This window comes from Saccostrea cucullata, unplaced genomic scaffold (assembly GCF_032062105.1).
Source record: "Saccostrea cucullata isolate Sc308-1 unplaced genomic scaffold, CSIRO_AGI_Scuc_v1 ctg42, whole genome shotgun sequence".
In the NCBI taxonomy this organism is placed as follows: domain Eukaryota; kingdom Metazoa; phylum Mollusca; class Bivalvia; order Ostreida; family Ostreidae; genus Saccostrea; species Saccostrea cuccullata.
This window is the reverse complement of record NW_026932910.1, coordinates 163675-184908: the sequence shown is the minus strand read 5'-3', so window position 1 is coordinate 184908 and position 21234 is coordinate 163675. Positions and strand designations below refer to the sequence as shown.

The 21234-nt window shown below is 32.9% G+C and overlaps 2 protein-coding genes across 3 annotated transcripts in view; both read right to left on the bottom strand.

Moving 5' to 3' along the window:
- The window catches only part of LOC134236438 (ninein-like), a 53713-nt gene that overhangs the window by 31300 nt on the left and 1179 nt on the right, over window positions 1–21234 (bottom strand). Inside the window, exons 2-5 of one of the 2 annotated variants that reach the window (XM_062718613.1) lie at window positions 15948–16033; window positions 13242–13458; window positions 8362–8620; window positions 7656–7903 (exon numbers count right to left, since the gene is read on the bottom strand). In XM_062718613.1, coding sequence (XP_062574597.1) covers window positions 7656–7903; window positions 8362–8620; window positions 13242–13433 — 699 coding nt within the window. In that variant the 5' untranslated portion in view covers window positions 13434–13458; window positions 15948–16033. Of the gene's footprint in view, window positions 1–7655; window positions 7904–8361; window positions 8621–9050; window positions 9105–13241; window positions 13459–15947; window positions 16034–21234 lie in introns of those variants that run through there. The other variant, XM_062718614.1, reaches the window with a different exon arrangement.
- On the bottom strand, window positions 306–1951 carry LOC134236441 (galactosylceramide sulfotransferase-like). Its single transcript, XM_062718619.1, has one exon. It carries the CDS (start codon window positions 1597–1599, stop codon window positions 343–345), a length of 1257 nt encoding a protein of 418 aa, XP_062574603.1. The 5' UTR covers window positions 1600–1951; the 3' UTR covers window positions 306–342.

The window sequence follows — 21234 nt, the reverse complement described above, 5'->3', positions numbered from 1 at the left end:
CAAAAGTTTAAACTATGCACATATCTGGAAAGGTACAGGTAACTTTGTGCATTACATGTATATTTTTAGCACTTTCAAAATATATTCCATTTCATTATTGAACATTAATTTTATTTATCTGCTTGCATCACAGGAAGTACTTTTAAAAGTGCAAAACAATTTTTCTTTCAATTTTTTTTCCAGACTGTATGACAAACTGACTTTAGAATGATTTATAAAATTTTATTTTTGATGTTTCTACATCAACTACTCTGAATTTCATTTAGAAGACATATAAATAAAATTTATGTCTCACATAAAAAAAATTAAATTATATATAATAAATAAATATATCAATCAATTTTAACATGTTCTCTTGTAAGATTTCAATTTTTCAGTTAATTCTGCATTGTTTCTTTTCTGTAATAATTCTAAATGGTTGACCTCCTCACCTAGAAAAGCACATTCGTAACCCGTAAAAGTAAAATGTTTAAAGGAAATTTTGGCATTGATTCTTGACGAGCGTCTAGCAGATGCACAAAATCTATTTAATTCAGAGAGAACCTGTCTAAATTGTTTTAATTCACTTTGAAATCCAAATCCAGCACTTTGTATTTTTAATTCCATCTTCTCTCGGAAATGGTCATACAATAAATAGTCCACAGAGCTCCACTCCCTATGTATATTTTTTAAGTATTGTGGATAGGCGTCCTTTGCATAGTTTCCGACATTTGACTTTTTGTACACAATTTCTTTAAATGACCAGCTCATTAGTCTCTTCAGAAATATCATGGATTCATCAAAGTATTCCATTATCATTACAAGTCCGAATTCCCTGTCCAGTTTCTTAATGTACTCATTAGCCAATACCTCGTTTTGTGAGTAGTCCACTCGACCTGGTGGGAACCCTAGAGGCATTCCTAAACAATGGGACAGTAAATTTTTGGTAACGGAAAACCCGTCAGGGACACAGTACCTATATGGCCGGGATTCACGACTTTTATATATGGCTTCATATTTCTGTATATTATTTAAGTATTCCTCTATAGGATCCTCGGCTTCGATTCCTGCTATTTTGTCCACTTTGAAATAGTGAAAAGTTGACTTGAAGTGGCTCCATGGTTCCCTTATTATTGTAATGAACGGAGTGTTTCGTGGAAACAGAGGCTCCATGATTGTTCGGTTGTATATGGCATGTTCGATGAGACAGTTAAATTTCTCCTCTGAAGGCCTATAGTCTACTTCATCCATTAAATAAGGCCAGCCCAGGTATATATTGTTGTCCCTGGGTAGGACGACATTTAACCTCCGGGTGAATGCGTACCGACGGAGAGCGCCTGCCACTGTCTGAGTAGCACACTTCATGCACTTAATAAACACAAAATTGTCTCTTTCACCTTGATACTTGACGTCTGCTACGAATTTATTCCAGTAGCCCACCCGTTCATCTGGACGGTGAAGAGTCTCAAAATCTGGGACGGAATCCTCGATAACATCCTCTGAGTCAGGCGGAGTATCCTCCCTTATATCCAGTGGTAGACGTCGAGTTAACACAATCACACAAATCAGAAAGAAGACAACAGGGATGACCTTCCTGACAACAAATCGGGTGGACACCATGACCTGTAGAACTTCCAGTAGAAAAAGAAATTAAGACTCCTTCCTCAAATTGAATCAAGCCACATACTGGGGTAATGTGTAGTCCTATTTTAACATAGTGATACATCCTGACTTACATGTAGAAATGAATACTTTATTATGTACATCCTGATTTGAATATTTAATTACCATTTTTACACAGCTGCTGTTTAGTAAATCTGTAGTACTAATTGTTAGGAGTGTGTCGCTGACTTTAACATACACACACTCACCTGGTCACATACAATCAATAAACCTTACAGGATTTCCACACTTATCTTCGTACTGCTTGGATAAGCCCTTATAGAGCACCATGGTTTCTGATCATTAACACTAGACATGTCAGAGGCTTTAATCAAATCAGATACAGTGTATTTTATTTGCATGAATACAAAACTATTGTGGGTTTAAATGAGGTTAATACTTGTAATGAAATGACACTGCCTGGGTATTCTAATTTAAGGACACAGGTAAAGTGAAAATAGGTATATAAAAATAATCTCTGAAATTCACTCATACCTCCAATGAACAGATGTCTTCATCAATATTAATAAAACAATCAATATAAATTTTCAATTTTCCATATTGACTATATTAATTGACTCATTTTTTGTATTTCTTGATTTCTGGTATTTGCAATATCTGGTAAAGAGAATTAAATTATAGGTCTTTTATGCTACACAAAAAAGTAGCTATATATAAATTTTAAAATACTAGCTGATACCGTATATTTATAGTCTATTTAACATAAGGAAATGACAAGTTTCCAGTACATGGAAGGAAGCCACAAGTACTTGAGATACTCATATTTAAACAAACATCTTAAAATAAACAGTCTTTTCCAATTTAAGTCAACTCCAAGCATTCACACTCAGAGACCTAATTCAGTCCACAGTTCTATCAGAACTTAATTTTATGAGGTTATGATATCTTTGCTTGGTATATTATAGTTTGATATAGCCCACAATGTTACAGTCCCTGAAACATTCTAGCTACTTTCCCATTTTTTCCATTTGCACACTGTGTGTTTACTATGTGTGTGGTTCAACATTCCTTGGCTCATCAGAGATGACACCAACCACTCACTGTTCATGTTCACTGTTCACATAGGGTTCAACATTTGCTCACCATTCGTTTACTCTGCATTCACTCTGCATTCAGCTTCACCCATTGCTCAGTCTGCAAATGAACATTAGGGTCTCTCTCTCTCTCTCTCTCTCTCTCTCTCAGAATTCCTAGGATTTTACTAGCAAAGCTCTACCTGAGGATTTGTGTGGCACAGTGGTTCAAATTTCAACACTCTTAACTTTTGACTGCATAACTCCAAATTATCTCCCTTTAATCAGTAGCTTCTGATTACTCACCACTGCCCAAGACCTACACCTCCTATTATAAACCCACATTCTCCAAGTTATACTAAATGTATTTCTACACAAAATCTCAAAGTTTACTTCTATGTTTGTCAAGCTAAATTTATTTATTACAACCTAGACCCAAGGAAGATACTAAAATTTTATAAAAACCCAGAATATTTCGTGAATCAAAGTCACATTTTCAATTATGTTGGAAAACTTACAATTTATTATAATAGAATTTAGCTGTCTTGTTCAGTCTGTCTGTTACCTACATCTATCTGTCTTATAATAACCAACTTGGAAATCAAAATAACACTCAAACTTTCTCCCTGAGACTTCCTAGACAGTCCTAGATGAAAATTTTAAGTCCAATACAGCTGAAACATAATGATCCTATAAATCTCATTCCTTAAGAAATTTCCAGCACTAATGAAATTCCTGTATATTCCTAAGTCTTAATTCCAGTTACCATAGTAATTTTCAAAATCACTACCTTCCCAAACTATAAATCAACAAATGTACGTAGCCCAATTTACAACCATCTTATAAAAACAAACAGCAAAATTAAGAAATACACCAGCTTCCACATCTTACTGTATAAATTACCTAAATATAAGGAAAACATTCAATAATTCTAGAACACATTTACTTTTTTCTTAAAAGTCCACAAACAGCAAATTTCTACAAATATGTCTCATTTATCAGTCAAATTCATCAGTGTTCACTAAACCTGATAAAAACTTTTTTTAAAAGATTGCAAAAGTTTCTAATTTAAAATATACTGAAAATATCCTTGACTCTTCCTAAAATGAAATGAAAATGTCACTATCAAGTCTAAATTCAAAAATGTCCAACCCATGCTACATTGTAACTTCTAACTCCTTACCAATGATTCTAGCAGAAGATAAAAATCTCTTGTGGCTTTTCAAGTAAACGGCAAACTCAATAAAAATATAATAATTTAAATTACATAAAAGACAAATATTCTGAATTAAAGTCATCGTAAAACACATTCCTTAACAGAAATAAATAATCTGTCATCCATTTAAAACAACAAATGACACAATAACTCTAATAAAATCCCAGAACTATCGTAACTTTTACGATCGGGCTCGACCTCCCAAATTTACGACGATCAAGTTTGTCAACACAGAGCTGTCACTGTCAGTTTACAACAGTACGATGAACCATCAATTATCAAGTAAAAAAGAATTAAACTACAGAAAACATGACTTCATCCATACAGCTATGGTTTATCTACAACATGATGCCAATTAAAAATCACTGGCGTAATAAGTAAGCTCAAAAATCAGTCTAGACGAACTCCAAAAACGGCGTTAACGGAAGTGAGAATTTCAGTCCAAAAAAGAATCCAAAAAACGAGTCCACGCATGCAATATAAAAAACGGTTTGAAAAGTAATTTTGATTTCATGTGCAAATAGTTTTTAATTTCAAGTCAAAGTTGACCAACTTCGAGGTTCAGCCAGACATCGTACAAGTGGGAAAAAATACAAATTAATCTTAATCTCTGTGGTTCATAATTTGTTTGTAGTGACTAAGTTAGTCATTTTAGAACTACTTTGACTGATTTTAGAGGTTTTTTTTGTAAGTAAGGAACGCTTGCGAATTTTCAGTTCGAATTTCCTCTGTCTTTCATGGCTATCGTGTACGAATGAATTTCAGCATGTTTAGATCAGCAATGAGCAACTGCATTGTAAATACATTTTACCAATAATTAAAAAAAGTACTGAATTGATGGTTTTAATCATACAGGTGACATTACATGAGAATCCATTAGTTTCCAATTTCCTCCGAATTTTTCATGTTTTTTGAAGAAAGTTCACGTTTTTCAGTTAGATCAAATACAAAGAAAAATAAACGTTTGGGAATTAAATATATAATAAAAGGGAAAAATATTTAAAATTGAACAATGTAATATATATGTTGTAACTGTTAAACATTGACCGAATTTTTACCTATTTGTAATTATATTATTTCGTCATATAATCCTGTAATATCTGAATATTGAGAGCGTAAGTTATCACCATCGCTATATACCTAATGATCTCACATATGAATAGATATAATCATGAAAACATTTTTAGAATTATAATCTATGAGTTTAAGAACTTTAAAAAAATCATTCTTTTAAAATTACGGTAAAAAAGTCTTCTCAAATCGAACCTGTTAATATCTCTGCTCCGCCGCCAAAATTGTGCGGTTTTTCTTAAAATATATATATATATATATATATATATATATATATATATATACGATATATAAGTGCCTTATTCATCTTTATAGTAGGAATGGCATAAAATTTAAATCACAATAAATTAAGTTAGAAAAATTTCATATCCCAAATCACTATTATGCAAGAATACAGAGCGATAAATAAGTCAATAACCACTAAATAATTTAATGGGTACAATTATTTATTCAACAAAAATTGAAATCCAGTCACAGTTTACTAAATACAGCCATTATAGTTGTATTTGTGGAGAAAGCGAACGACAATCAATCGTTTGTTTACAATATTTTGCCGCAATGCATGACGGAGCTAAAAATTTCACGCCGTTTTTGGAGTTCGTCTAGACTGAAAATACGGTCAAATACCACAACTTTGATACAGCTATGACCAGCTGTAAATCAACACGTGCACAGACTATAAATTCACACTTTCAATACACATGTTTCAGCAATATCCGGTAAATATACACATAAATTTCAACAATAATCAGGTTTAATAACTCTGTTCAATAACTTCATATCCACATTATTTATTTTTTTATTAACTATTTAAAATTGTATTCATTTAATAACTTTGGCAATATCAATTTTAATAGATCCGGGTACTAGGGCATTCATATTTCACACGTATAGCCTTTCATTGAGACAAGACCTAGCTTTCATTTGAATAAATTTAACCTTGTCAACTTTGAGTATGACCCACTTAAAAAAAACAAACAAACCCTCCAAAAAAACTTTGATCATACATGTAAATTCTGAACACAAAGAACCAGAATTTTCATATTTCACAGAATTTTTAATTTGACAAGACCTTTCTTTCAATGCTTACTATTTTAACCTCTTTGATTTGACCTTGAATTTTGAGGTACTTTTAAAAACTTTCACCTTTGCTATACTTTTTAACAGTAGTATATTTCACATGTGCATTTCTGGTGACAATTAAGTGCCCCCCTCCCCGAAACATTAATTTTTACCATTTGACCTTGGAGTTTTGACCCACTTTAAAAAAAAATACTCTTGCCCATAACTTTTGAGTAGTTGGTGTTTGGGCTTTTATATTTCACAGAGATATTAACTGATACAAGTCTTTCTTTGGGCAACAACACTTTTAACTCCTGGCCTTGACCTTGAGTTTGACTTGAAATTTAGAAACATTAACCTTCACTAAAAGCTGCCATATGGTTGTTTCACAAACACATATCATTCTGAGTAAAAAGTGATAACAATTTGTTTGTTTTTTTAATCACAAAAGTAGAAATAAAAAAAATGTGTACAGAAACATTTTGTCTTAAACAAGATTTTTGTTCATTTTATTCATAAACAGTAAGAGACCTATTACTCAAGATACATTTGTGGAAAACTGCATTGTTACTCTTCAGTTTATAAAGAATGTATATTTTATCACAGTAGAGAGCTTTACAATAGACCGAACGTCTAACTATATCTTGTAAATATTTATCTTTTATGAATGTCAACGATAGTGTAACTGGTCATTAATCATGCTTTTTAAGCAACCAAACAATAAAATACAGAATGCTATTTATACAGTTACTTTTACCTCCAGTCCAGAAAAATCTTTCTAAGGACTTATTTGATAGCCCTTTTTCAATTTTCCATTGTAATTAAGACATATTCCACTATATACTAATTAAACATATGGGATTCTAACCCATCCTGTCATTTTTGAAATTATTTCTTCATAAAAATGATAAAGTGACATAACATGTACGTCTCTTTCTATATTATGATATCAAACACATTAACTTCTGTATAATGGTTAATATTTATTGAACAAATCTTTTGAAATGCCCTCAGTAGTATAATATACAGTTCATGCAGATGCAATGAAAAACAACCGGAATCATATTTCACAAATTGCTTTGAACACATGGTTGAACAAAATGTTATATGGAAATTTTTAAGCTAAAACATGCATATAGCTAACACACTAATAACGAAGTGATGCTAACAGCAAAGCATTTCCCTGATGCCTGTGGCTTTAAAATATATTGTGAACATTAATAGACTGGCAATTCATCATAACATGTTTTACTTTGAAACTTATAGCACATACATGATAATCATGGACACCACTTATCTAGATTTTTTGCAAACATTTACACACACACATGTGTACATGTATGTACATGTATTTGTCTTTAATTTAGTTTTATCTACTGGCATACCACGATGTTTGTTTACATAGCTTTAATGTTCTTGAGGATATGATACATGCATATTTTTTAAAGATTTTCCCCACATATATTAATTTCTTTGTGCATGTATAACTTTGTCTCAAACTCTTTAGTCCTGATAAATCAAAGAATTTGCTAAATAAATAGTAAATAATACATCTATATCATTTGAAGAGTTTTTGAATTAAAGAAGACAGTGGATCAAAATCCCACCCATCTATAAATTCATAAGCTTACCTTATTCTTGGATTCTGTGTGCTGAGTGCCTTTTCTGGGAGGAAGAGGGGGCTTCTTATGAACTTTATCCTTTTCTGGGGTTGATTTCCCTGGCTGTGTACTTTGATTTGGAATCACTTTTTCTGACTCTGTATTTGAGTTCAGGAACTCTTCAAAGTCCTCTGGCTGGAATGGCCGCGACCGTCTGCCATATCTCTTGTTCCCTTGTACATACTTTGGAGTCACTTCCTCTTGAAGATCTAAGAACTCTGTAAAAATTGAAAAATATATTAAGGTCTTACATTACAAGGCATCCTCAATGAAAGAAATTTGTATGCACGAAAAAATTCTATATACATGTGTATTAATTTCAATGCATGTTAAATTTTATCCTAAAATAGTAAGGACTCTAGCATAGATCTTAGAAACTCTTGCACATTTTCAGTGCACAGCAACAGTTATGCAGTACAGCACACCATATGAAGGAAGTCAATTGCTACAAATGCAGTTTTATAGCAGAGGTACTTCTTTGTAATATATATGTAGTACAAGTACATTGTTCAGAGCACAATGAACATTAATTTAACAAATTATCAGTTCGTAGCATATTGCTACTAGTAAGTGCATTGCAAACATAGATTTTGAACAAAAATCAGTCAGCTGTGTAAAATGCATTTCTCTCGGTGCAAAGGGAGAGTACTGAGTAATATAGGGAGAGTTATAATACCCGGTGTGTCTGTGGGGGAGTCCCCGTCCTCTTTTGTTTCCTCTTCCTCATGTTTTTCTACCCCTTCATCATTCTCTTCTCCCTCCTCCTCAAGTACGTCATCGCTTTCTTCATCCTCAGCATCCTCAAACTGGTCAGCATCCATAAACTGTTCATGTATGCTTGAACTCAGTGCCACGCCATTTTCATGTTCTACTCGCTCAATAGTCGACTGGCAGAGAATGTTCACAAAATTCTCCTTAAAATGCTCAAAGTCAATCTGAAATTGTTAATGCTTAAAAATAATTTTTATCATAAACTTTCATGCTTTTTGAATTGTTTCATCTGAAGAAAGGATGGAAATTCATATTGTCAAAAGAGTACAAAATCTATGATGCTTAATTTATGCGTGCCTGGTCTAAAATAGAATCCAGTCACCATTGACTGCATAAATGAGCAAAGAGTGACCTTTTTGATCTGTCACACATGTAGCTTAGTTTCATGAAAATGAGGTGGCCATGAAGGTCCCTCTCTCTCTTTGAAATTCTATCATCAATCATTCAGAACAGTTATGTATTATGACAAAGTTAAAGTATGGACTTGTGTGCTACAGTGTTACAAACTTCAGAGAGATTCATGCATTGCTATCTGACCTTAGTCCAACTCTAATTCAATTATTTGTTAAAAGTGAATAATCAGTTCTTTTTTACCTGTAGCTCCATGTTTCATTTTTTGTGAAGATTTATGTCTTCTAGGTATAAATATTTCTCGTCCATTATTACTACTCAAATACTGTGACAATGACTCTATCCAAATTAACTTAAATGCCTCAAGGTCATATATTATGTGATATTTGAACATAGCTTATAAGCAAATTAAGTGCTAGTCTTTAGAATAAATCCATAATTATTTTCCTAAGTAATGGTCTGAGATCAGTTTTTATCAACCATGACCTGAAAAGGCCATCAAAACTTTCATAGCACTTTGTTGATACAGTCTTGATTAATGTTTTTTTTTTAATTTTGAAGAGTTTGACTTAATAAAGTCTAAAATGTTTCATGGTTGTGAACTAAATACAACTGTTTTAAACATTTGATGTTTGTGACCTTGGATGACATTGTCCAAATAACTGTACAATGTGTAGTCACAAACAAGATGAGGATCTGTAACAGTTACATTAGTTTAATTTAAGGTAGGATTCTTCTCATATTTTTAATATTTAAAAATTAATGAAATTTTTATAGAATGAAGAAGACAATATCAGTAAGTGATAGTATCAGTGAAATTAAATTTGACCGTTTTATATTAGAGGCAAGGTCAGGTCAAGGTCATTATCTTTCTCCTTGACATTAAGAATAAAAAATAACTGTTGCCAATCATGTGATACCTACTTTTATTTCAAAAGTTTAATGATTGTTCTTTTTGCATAAAAACATATTACTATATCGGGTCTATAGCATGATATTACCAAATTTACATAAATAATTTAACTTAACCGGATATTGGTTAATCCGAATTTTCTCTGTTTTTCTTAATTTTTTAGGATATATAAGTTATTTTCATATGCTTCCTATATTTAACTTTTTTCTTATTTTCACATATAATAAAGCAGTATTATAAATGTACAAAATGATACAAAAACAAAAAGTGTTGATCGTTTACTAAGAGAGAAAAAATACTTTTTATGGATTTTTGGCTCAAATCTGCACTTTGATAGGAAGCGTTTAAAAGCTAATAAAGTTCTAGTTTATTTGAAAAATCATATTTATTTGTTATATTTTGAAAGTTTAGTCCCTCATTACTAATCTAACTTACATTTGAAAATTTCTCCAAGTCTTCGATTGTGTAAAAATTATAACTAAATTCATTGTTATGTTCCCCAAACGAAGTTGGGGAACATATTGTTTTTACTCTGTTTCTTATTATAATTATTATTATTATTATTAGCTCACCTGAGCCGAAGGCTCAAGTGAGCTTTTCTGATCAAAATTTGTCCGTTGTCTGTCGTCGTTGTCGTTGTCGTTGTTGTCGTTGTCGTTGTCGTCGTAAACTTATCACATTTTCATCTTCTTCTCAAGAACCACTGGGCCAATTTCAACCAAACTTGGCACAAAGTATCCTTGGGTGAAGGGGATTCAAGTTTGTTCAAAAGAAGGGCCACGCCCTTTTCCAAGGGGAGATAATCATGAATTAGAGAAAAATTATTGGCATTTTTAAAAAATCTTCTTCTCAAGAACTACTGGGCCAGGAAAGATGAAACTCATGTGGAATCATCCTCAGGTAGTGTAGATTCAAGTTTGTTCAAGTCATGACCCCCGGGGGTAGGGCGATTCCAAAATGGCCGATCAAAGTTTTACATAGGAATATATAGGAAAAATCTCTAAAAATCATCTTCTCAAGAACCACTGGGCCAGGAAAGATGAAACTCATGTGGAATCATCCTCAGGTAGTGTAGATTCAAGTTTGTTCAAGTAATGACCCCCGGGGGTAGGGGCGGGGCCAAAATGGCCGATCAAAGTTTTACATAGGAATATATTGGAAAAATCTTTAAAAATCTTCCTCTCAAGAACCACTGGGACAGGAAAGATGAAACGCATGTGGAATCATCCTCAGGTAGTGTAGATTCAAGTTTGTTCAAGTCATGACCCCCGGGGGTAGGGGGGGGGGGCAAAATGGCCGATCAAAGTTTTACATAGGAATATATAGGAAAAATCTTTAAAAATCTTCTTCTAAAGAACCACTGTGCCAGGAAAGATGAAACTCATGTGGAACCATCCTCAGGTAGTGTAGATTCAAGTTTGTTCAAGTCATGACCCCCGGGGGTAGGGGGGGGGCAAAATGGCCGATCAAAGTTTTACAAAGGAATATATAGGAAAAATCTTTAAAAATCTTCTTCTCAAGAACCACTGGGACAGGAAAGATGAAACGCATGTGGAATCATCCTCAGGTAGTGTAGACTCAAGTTTGTTCAAGTCATGACCCCCGGGGGTAGGGCGGGGCCAAAATGGTCGATCAAAGTTTTACATAGGAATATATAGGAAAAAATTTTAAAAATCTTCTTCTCAAGAACCATTGAAACAGGAAAGATGAAACTCAAGTGAAATTATCCTCAGGTAGTGTAGATTCAAATTTGTTCAAGTCATGACCCCCGGGGTAAGGGTGTGGCCAAAATGGCCGACCAAAGTTTCACATAGAAATATATAGGGAAACCTTTTTAAATCTTCTTTTTAAGTACTTCAAAGCCAGGATTAGTTATATTTGTATGGAATCATCCTCAGGTAATGTAGATTCTAGTTCGTTCAAATTATGATCCCCTTGGGAGTTAAAATTCAAGCCCCCCGCCCCAACTTAAGTTAACTTTCAGTTCTGATCTGATATGTGTTTTTTCCAAGCTGATATGCTCAGGTGAGCGCTGTGGCCCCTGGGCCTCTTGTTATTATTCCTGGGAAAATTTTGTCTTTGAGTGATCTTGTAAACTACACATCCGACTTAGGTAAAACCTTTTTAGGGTCACTAGGGATGTTATGTAGATTTGCCGAACGAAGGTCATTTTGCGCGCACGTGCTTGCAAGAGCGAGCACGTGCAACACGTTAAATGGCCAATATAAGGTATATTGACTTAACTTTTCTATTTTTTGACGAAATGCTTTGAAACTCATAATGTAAGGATATATTAGTAGTATAGACAAGATGACATGGTCAAAATAGCAAGATCTCACGCGCATGCACGTGCGCTTTGCTCTGATTGGCTGAAACTAAAGTCTCAATATCTTTCTTGTTTTTTGACGAAATCCTTTGAAATTTTCAACATAGCCATGCATTACGATATCCTACAAAATGATATATAGCAATTATCATGAAAACACGTGTATGCACGTGCGCTGCAATCTGATTGGCTGTAACTTCAAATAGCTATAACACCCTTGGTTTTCAACCAAACAGGATGGGTTTTGGAACATAGATACATATAATGGACTTCTACAAGAGGGTATGGTCAACATGCACATGCATACACGTGCGTGTACTTGCGCTGCAATCTGATTGGCTGAAACTTAAAACAGCTATAACTCCCTTGATTTTCAACCAAACAAGATGGGATTTGGAGCATAGATATATATTGGACTTCTACAAGAAGGTATGGTTACCATGCACATGCATAAATGTGCGTGTACGTGAGCTGCAATCTGATTGGCTGAGACTTTAAATGGCTATAACTCCCTTGGTTTTCAACCAAATGGGGTGAGATTTAGAACATAGATAGATGTAATGGACTTCTACAAGAAGGTATGGTCACCATACTCATGTATGCACGTGCGTGCACGTGAAATGGGTAAAATAAAAAATACACTTGAATGAGCGTTTTTTTTTTATACTTTTGGATTAAATACTTTGATATTTAGCATATTAAAATATATAGATCGTGTAGACAATATGATATGGTCATTACGCACATGCATTAACATGTGTAAGTGTGCAATGATAAAATTTGAATGAACATAGTACACTTTTGGGTAAACGTTGTTAAAGTCTCAAATGCGTAGAGTTTGTCTTATTTAATTACGCTTACAGGGAATATGACTATAAAAGGGAGTTGGGGAGCGTTTGGGGAACATCTGTAACGGTCCCCGTTACAATTAGCACTAGTTCTATTATAATTTTGAGAGGCAGAAAAGAAGATATTTTCATACGCCACCATTCCGCCAAAAATATAGTCCCTGCTAGTTTTTAAACACAGTTTACCATTTCTATTTAAAGTTGTACAATTGTGATGAGGAAAGAAAAATATGGTCTTTTAAATTCCTTACACCTCAATATGTAAGACATATAAGCAAATATGCGTTGAATGTTTCATCTTGTCAGAAACCAGAGAAGAATCCTACCTTAAGGCTGGTATCACCCACCTCGTCACATTCGGCGTTGTCTATGAGGTGATCTACAATGTCCTCGGCCTGTTCCTCTAGCTGTAGCTTGTGACAGAGGGCCAGTAGCTCACTACGACTGAGGTAGCCGCGGTGGTAGATGTCACAGCTGTCAAACACGTCCTTCAGCTGTGCGATGTACAGATCCACATCCTCCACCTCATCCACATTCATTGCTCCACTTACTCATCCACCCTGTCTTTAAAATTATAACCAAAAAAGAAATTTATAGGGAAAAAAATTTCTTGGTAAGATCTTTTATCAATTTAATAGATGCAATGAGTATGTCATCTGTTTGTTTTCAGATTGGACACAAGTTTTTGGTCAAGAGATACAGGTCGAACTTCGAGAGATCAGAAATTCGTTAGATCAGGAGTAAATTTGCAAGTTATACATGTACAGAGGAAAAAAAACCCAGGACTAAAGGTTCATGTCGAGACATTGAAACCTTCGAGAGATCTAAGAATGTAGGTCAGGTTCAGTCGAAACAAGCCTGATAGTGTGCATCCTTAGATTTGTCATCCATGCAAGTTACTTAGAAATGAGACCTGCACCAAAAACTTTAACCTGTTCACTCATCTGGAAAATGTAGGTCAGATCCAGATTCCGAAGCAAGCCTGGTACATGCAGTATGCATCCTTAGATGCATCATCTATGCAATTTTGGTCAACAAAGGGCTTATTGTAACATCGAAATGAGACCTGAACAAAAAAACCTGCGCCTAAAACATTAACTTTCTCCAAAAATGTTATAAACCTGGTCTTTGCAGCTACTGAAACCTTATCAGGTACAATGAAACATACCAGAAGCATCTTTCATGTATGTCATATCAATGTAGGGCATAGAAGTGCTTGAAGAGAAAACTGCACCAAAAACCTTAACCTGGGATGCCGACGCAGGGGGTATCACAAGAGCTCCCCCAACTTCAATGAAGTGAGCTAAAAATGTTTTGACCATTCGATATGAATAATAAAATTGCACTATCCTCTCAAAATATGTGGTAATCAGTCTCCTATTTTTCACTTGATTAAAACTATAGAGAAAAGTTTTCAGATACAAAGCATCATCCTTCATTGCTCCACCCTAAAGCCTAAATTTTACACAATGGGAACATTTTATTGCTCAGGACATAGTAACATGTACTTACATGTACCATGGAAACCTATTAAATACATACCCATGTATATGATGAAATCATGGTACAGATAAATCTACCACAAGTCACACAATTTGCATTTTCATGAAAGCAGTCAAAGGGAGACAACTCTAGATCTTGATACTATATCGTGACAGGAAAAGAAATGTACAGCTGGATTGGAAATCAAACCCAGAATCCTACTAGTCAGGTGCTCTACCGACTGAGTTACCCAGGTCAATATCCATGGCCCAACCATTACATTCCTCCCTCCTTAAATTTTCTTTGCTCTCAAAAACACAACCCAAGTTCAGGGGTGCATGGTCATCAACAGCACCATTAAATCTGTAACAATTGAGGGAAAATGTATGACTGGACCGGGAATTGAACCCGGAACCCCTGCATCACTGGTCAGGTGCTCTACTGACTGAGTTATCCAGGCTGATATCCACAGCACATACAATTACACTTTCATTTCAATGATCTCTTAATTCTTAATAAAACAAAAATTGAATTTTCATACACATTTCACTGATATGAAGGTACTACAGAAAATTGAATTCTTTCAGAATATAAATGATGGAGACTTACAGACAGACATACAAATACATATTATTCCTACCCTGATAGCCGTACAGTCTATGTTGCACCTGTCTGTCTGCTTTATCAGCAGATATAATCATCAAAACTTTTAACTTCTGTTGAACAAAATTTACCTATATTTACTAAGAGTATATCACTCTCTCTTTCATGCTAAGTCAATCCCTTTTTCCAAACCCAATCCCATACTCTTGGGGAACAAATACCTGTTCACATCTGACTTTGTTCCATTAAGACTTTACCCCGTGTCTTCCCTGATGTTCATATTTTATGTCAATCAAAAGATAATGTAAACCTTTGTATGACAGGTGCCCTGCACTTAATATTTACAAATATATCACAAATACTACCTCTCCGTGATAAAAAGCACAGCTGCCCTATTTGACCTTGTTCTGAAGGTCATGTCAGATAATATTTATAAAGAAATGAGCGGTGAACTGCATAATATCTACTTTAAATTAATGTGTTTAAAAAATATCCTCAAACTGACTTATCTGTTTTATTCATTTGGCAGATTGTACAATTCTTTATTTTGTTCACAACAATATTAGGTTTACAGTTATGAAATATTCATAAAGGATAAAATCTCTTTACACTTTCTTAACAAAATAAATAAAATGTACCACATAAATGTAAAGATCATGCATGTAAATTATTAGCATTTTTAAATGGGAATTCCTCCCCCATCCTCCAGTAGAATAGAAATACGGCTCAGGTATTTATATAAATAGCAACATTTTTGTTTTTCTACACTTCAAACAATTCTAAAAATGAGTTTGTCTAATAAAGCATGCAGTAAAACTTAATTATAAATGCATCTTTGGATATATTTAGCATGTATCTAAAATGCATTTTTTTTTGTTTTCACATGGAATTTTTGCCTATCTTTATAAATTATTCCAAATTTCCATTAAAATAATATGTCTGCTGCTATAAATTTACATAATTTATACCTTTCTGATGATTTGAACTCCATTCCTTTTCTTTTTCCAGAAACAAAAGTCGGCTGGGTCATTTCACCATCTTTACATCTTTATTCCTAGTCAAAATAAATGTAGAATATTAAGTTATGTAATAATATGAGAGATTCGGTGTTGGTGACAATCAAATCCATATCTTTAATTAAGTACAGAATCTTCACAACCGCGGTGTTAAAATCGCACCCAATACACAACACAGATCATGTTTAAGTTAGCATAGCTTGAATTATTATCAACAAGAAACTGTTTCGAGCTCCAAGGATTTAATGAAGATATGATTGAAATTTGATGGCACCAGGTGATATGTTCAATTGTCTTCGAAAAAATCTAGTGTTGACAACATAACTTAGACAAACTCATCCAGAAACACGACACACCTTAAAAAAATCCCTACAGTGGCAAAAAACTGACATTTTAAGGATAACAAGTCCATTAATGTGTTTTTACAGAATCTAACTCTTCCAATAGATCATAATAGTTAAATTAACATTCCTGTCCTATCTCAGTTTGTGTTGGACTGTTAAATAGTTCAATGTTGATTTAAATTACAACTAGGGTATTGTGTTATTTTTTTAATTATCATGAAAGTGATCAATTTCTGGTTGTGCTAATTATTTCTGACCTATAACCGTGTGTGTATTTAAAGGTAGTTGAGATTAGACCATTAAATCCTTCTCTTCAGCGAAAAACAGTGGTACGAGATAAGTCAACATTATCCAAATTATCAAAACTGATTGATTTCCACCTAAAAGGTCTCTCCGCTTATATGTGCAATACTTTTTGACCCTGCTTGCACAATGGTAACACAATATTCAGGCAGGAAAAGTGCCCCCTCCCCCACCCAACTCTTCATATACCTGGTATCTGTATATTGATTCAATATTCTTTTTTTTTTTATCAAGATAATTTATTTCAAAAGATTTATAAGAATGAAATGCATTGAATGATAATTTTGAAGAAGTTATTCAAAATAAGATTACCATATCATGAATTAGTGTCTGCATTATTTAAAATTAAAACTACTGTATACAAACAGACAATTCAGTAAACTTGTGTACAAATAATCATGACATCTTACATGATGTATCATTCAACATGCAGTTAAATTATTATTCTTGTAGTTGAAAGAAATTTAACAACTTAATAACCTTGCACTACATACATGAATCACCAAAACCAGAACATGAAATGGACATTTTTTTTTAAATTGAAGATCAAAACTTTACCTTACTTTTTTTTTAATAACCACTGACTTTTCAAACTGAACACACAAAATGAACAGTCCTGAATTTTCCCTATATGGACGAATCATGATTTGGTCAATGCCATGACATGACTGGCCATTTGTTATCCATTTGTCTGTTATATTAATTGAATTGTCTTCCAGATACACCTGTTACACAATTCATAACAAAGCTTCATATTACAGACGTCAAAGCATTTAAGTATATACTGACCTCCATACGCTCATTAGTGACGAAGCAATAAACCTTTAATTGATTATCAATCCTCTGCCATTTCAAGTGTAATATTTCATAATTTCCAATTATTCTCCTCAAGAAAAACAAAGGTTCATTCTCTATAAGGCCATTTTCCGGCCTACGATAAAATCACTTTAAAATGTGATTTTATATAATTATAATCATTCTAGTTCATGATTTTGATGTTTGCTTATCAACATCGTTCATCTAAGTCACGTGATTTCGAAATAAAAAATGGCCGTCAGTTAAAGAAAAATTGAGGGTGGGTCTATTCAAATCAAGTTTCTATGCATATTCTAAATGCAAATGATCAAAATTTGTTTATTTATGTCGGAAATACATCAGACATAAGTAATGAATTGAAAGATTTTATAAATTTAAGGTTCAAGATATTTTTTATGACAAGAATTCCTATGCATCCTCATTTTGCATATTTTGAACGTAAATCTTTACGAAATTCACACAGTATGATGCTGAAAAAAGTTTGATTAGTATTTTATTAATAGTAATATATCATATATAATTATATTATAATTGTATATCATTTCTATAGATGTGTTACTTATTTTACGCATAAAATAACCATTTTAGAAATGAGGTTTCTGAGTTTCTATTGACCTATAAAAGTTATGCATCAAATGTTGAAAGCACTGAATGGATTTTGATTGTGATTAGATAAAACTTAAATAGTAATTAAGAAAAGAAATTCAACAATTGCAAAAAATAAATAATTAACAACATAAAAAACATCAATACAAGTACATGTTGACTATCCATATGCATGTAAATAGTCAATACATATACATGTAACTCAGAGCGGTTGCATTAAAATATACATCTCTAAGTGAAATGAAATATCGTCGTAAAACGGCTTTGCTTTTATTCAATTACTCGTGTTGCACGATATATTTAATTAAAAATGCCATCTAAACTGTATTTACATAAATAAAATTTAATACCCCCCCCCCTCCACCGTTTTTAACTCACAACATAAAATGGAGTAGAATTTAATCAGTTCCTTCAACTATGCATATCAGAAGTTTTCGTATATACTCGTATACAGACTTAAGATTCTACAACATCCCAGGTACAAAATGGACCCTAAGGATTTGATGCTCCTTTCGCACTCTTGAAACCTGTGGGTTAAATTCAGTCTCCTTCCTAGTGCAGCGTCAAAAACTTGTTTTACACAGATAGTTACAGTTCCCTACCTAAGTCTTTAGCATTTAAAGTGAATATCATGGGTCTTTAGGATATTATCTTTTTAAAAAAGGTCCCGTCCCGCGTTAGGCGTTGGTCAGTAATGCAACTGTGCATAAACACTTGACCTTAAGTGGATGATCTCTTTATCTGGTTGAAAAATCCTTAAATGGGGTAAAGCAACATTCAATTATAAATTACATATTACATATAGGAGTTCCTCTCCTCGAGTTCCTTACCATTTTATTTTTTTTAGACAGGACTACTGTTCTCGTAACTTATATCGATGCTATCAAAGAAGTGTGATGAATAGATTGAGTCCTCTCTATAAATACATGCAGTTAACAAAATATGGATCACATGTTAATCGTACAGAAGTGTCCATATTAAAATTATGTGTGTACCCATAGAAAAAAGTCTATAACACAAACAGGAAATGCATTTTACCGCTTCAACAAAGATGGCTTTTATCATTTCTAGAAGATATATACAGTACTCATTAGGAAATACAAAGAATATATGCAATACTGATAACGGAATTCAAACAAGTAGCATATAAAGATAAACTAAACTATCATTATAAATATAAAAGATAACTCATATTCACACCTTACAGTCTATAAAAGTTTTTATTTCTTAATTTTTATGAGACATTTCAATGAAACGTCTCCACTTGTAACTTCATGACATCCAGTCCTTTCAGTCCTTTGATTTAAAATTTTTAAGTAAAAATTTCACATTTATATTTAGTTAATATGCATACCTGATATAAGTCTTAGTAAATCATTAGAAAATTGTACTCTAACCAAAAGTTCATTAAAAAAATTAATCTACATAAGCTGATATTCTTCATTGTTAGTAGTTAGCTTTTTCTGCAAATATCGTAAAAATGAAGCGAAAAGTTTTTATTTGGATGTCATAACCACCTTTAACCAAACTCATAATTTAGTAGCCACTTTTTATGTTTATTAGAAATTTACATGCAAATTTTGGTGTTGGTTAAAGGTGGTTATGACATGCGTATGAGTTATCTTACACAGCCACCCTCTTGAGTTTTCCCATTACTCTAATGCTAATATTGACCGACAGTACCTTACTTTGTGACCCTATATCATTATAAATACTATTGTATCAATAACCAGCCGATATTTATCATTAAATTGGAACATAAGCCTAGTGATTCATGCAATTTTTAAAGGAAAAAATACTATCTGAAAATTTGATGTCACTGTAGGCCGCAAAACGGCCTTATAGAGAATGATCCTTTATGAAATCTTCTTGAATAATCCATGCACAATAACTAAAATATAATGCTCCACATCAAATTCAACAGATATTTGGACATGCATACACAATCAATTGAACACCACCTCAAAGTTCAGAACAGCTAGTGAGCATCTTTTCTTAACGATTCAACGTTTATTAATTACATTTTAATGACCCTCATGTGCAGTTACTGTTTACACTTCTCTTTCTATGTTGAAATAAACTTACACATGTACACGTAATCTTTGGTTTTTAAAAGTTAAACATAAGCTGGATTACCCAATCTTAGTTTTATAGCCATCATTTTAATGTGTATTGTCTAAATATGGGGAACTAAACTATTTTAATCTTAATCTTTACACTAAATCTTAAAGTGCCTGAAATGTGTTTGCTTTTGAAATGCAATATACAAATGAAACTTAATGTCAACAAATTTATTATACATAGCCTACAACTTTTACTTATCTTTTCTATTTTGGTGCTGGTGAAAGGGGGGCAGTATGTTGGGAGGAGGATATGTTTTTTTTTTAACATCAATTTTAGCTTTTTTGGATGATTGTTAAAAGATTTTACTATATATATACATGTATTTAAATGAATCCCTATTGTAGACCCATCCTACCCTTGACCACAAGACCATGACTTGAACAAATTATTAGGCTAGTAAATTCATATCTACACAAACTCCGGAAGTTTCCACATAAATTCCGACTGACTTTGAGAGGATTTCTATTGACACACTTTTTTTTTATATACTTTAGCCTTTAGAAGGAGGCTTTACCCTTCATTTTAAAAATTTAGAATTCTATTTACCCAGGGATGCTTTGAAAATATTACAACTTCGGTTAAAATTTCCTTGTGGTTCTAAAGAAAAATTTGATAATGTGAAAGTTTACAGATGAATGGTTGCCCTGGAACTCAGGTGAGCTAAAAAGGTTAATACAAGAACCTTTGTGCAACAACCCTTCCAATTCCAATCATGTCTTTACAACTCCAATATTCTTCAGAGTGAAAAAAAAATGTGCACTCAAAAATGATGCATCATATATTATAAGCAATTTTTAAACGAAATTGTAAATTTCAATTAACACTTCAATAAATAATTAGCTGACCGAATACTCTAAATATATTATTTAAGTTAAAAATTCTTTTAATTTTATTGACATACTGTGATAAGTGACACTTATAGTGTCAAATGAATTTATATTTCAAACATAAATTTTTATTTCTAGAAAAAAATGTCTCCAAAAATTATAAATATGCAAATCAATTTTAAGGTGACATTCATGCTGGCATTTTTTAAGCTTAAAACC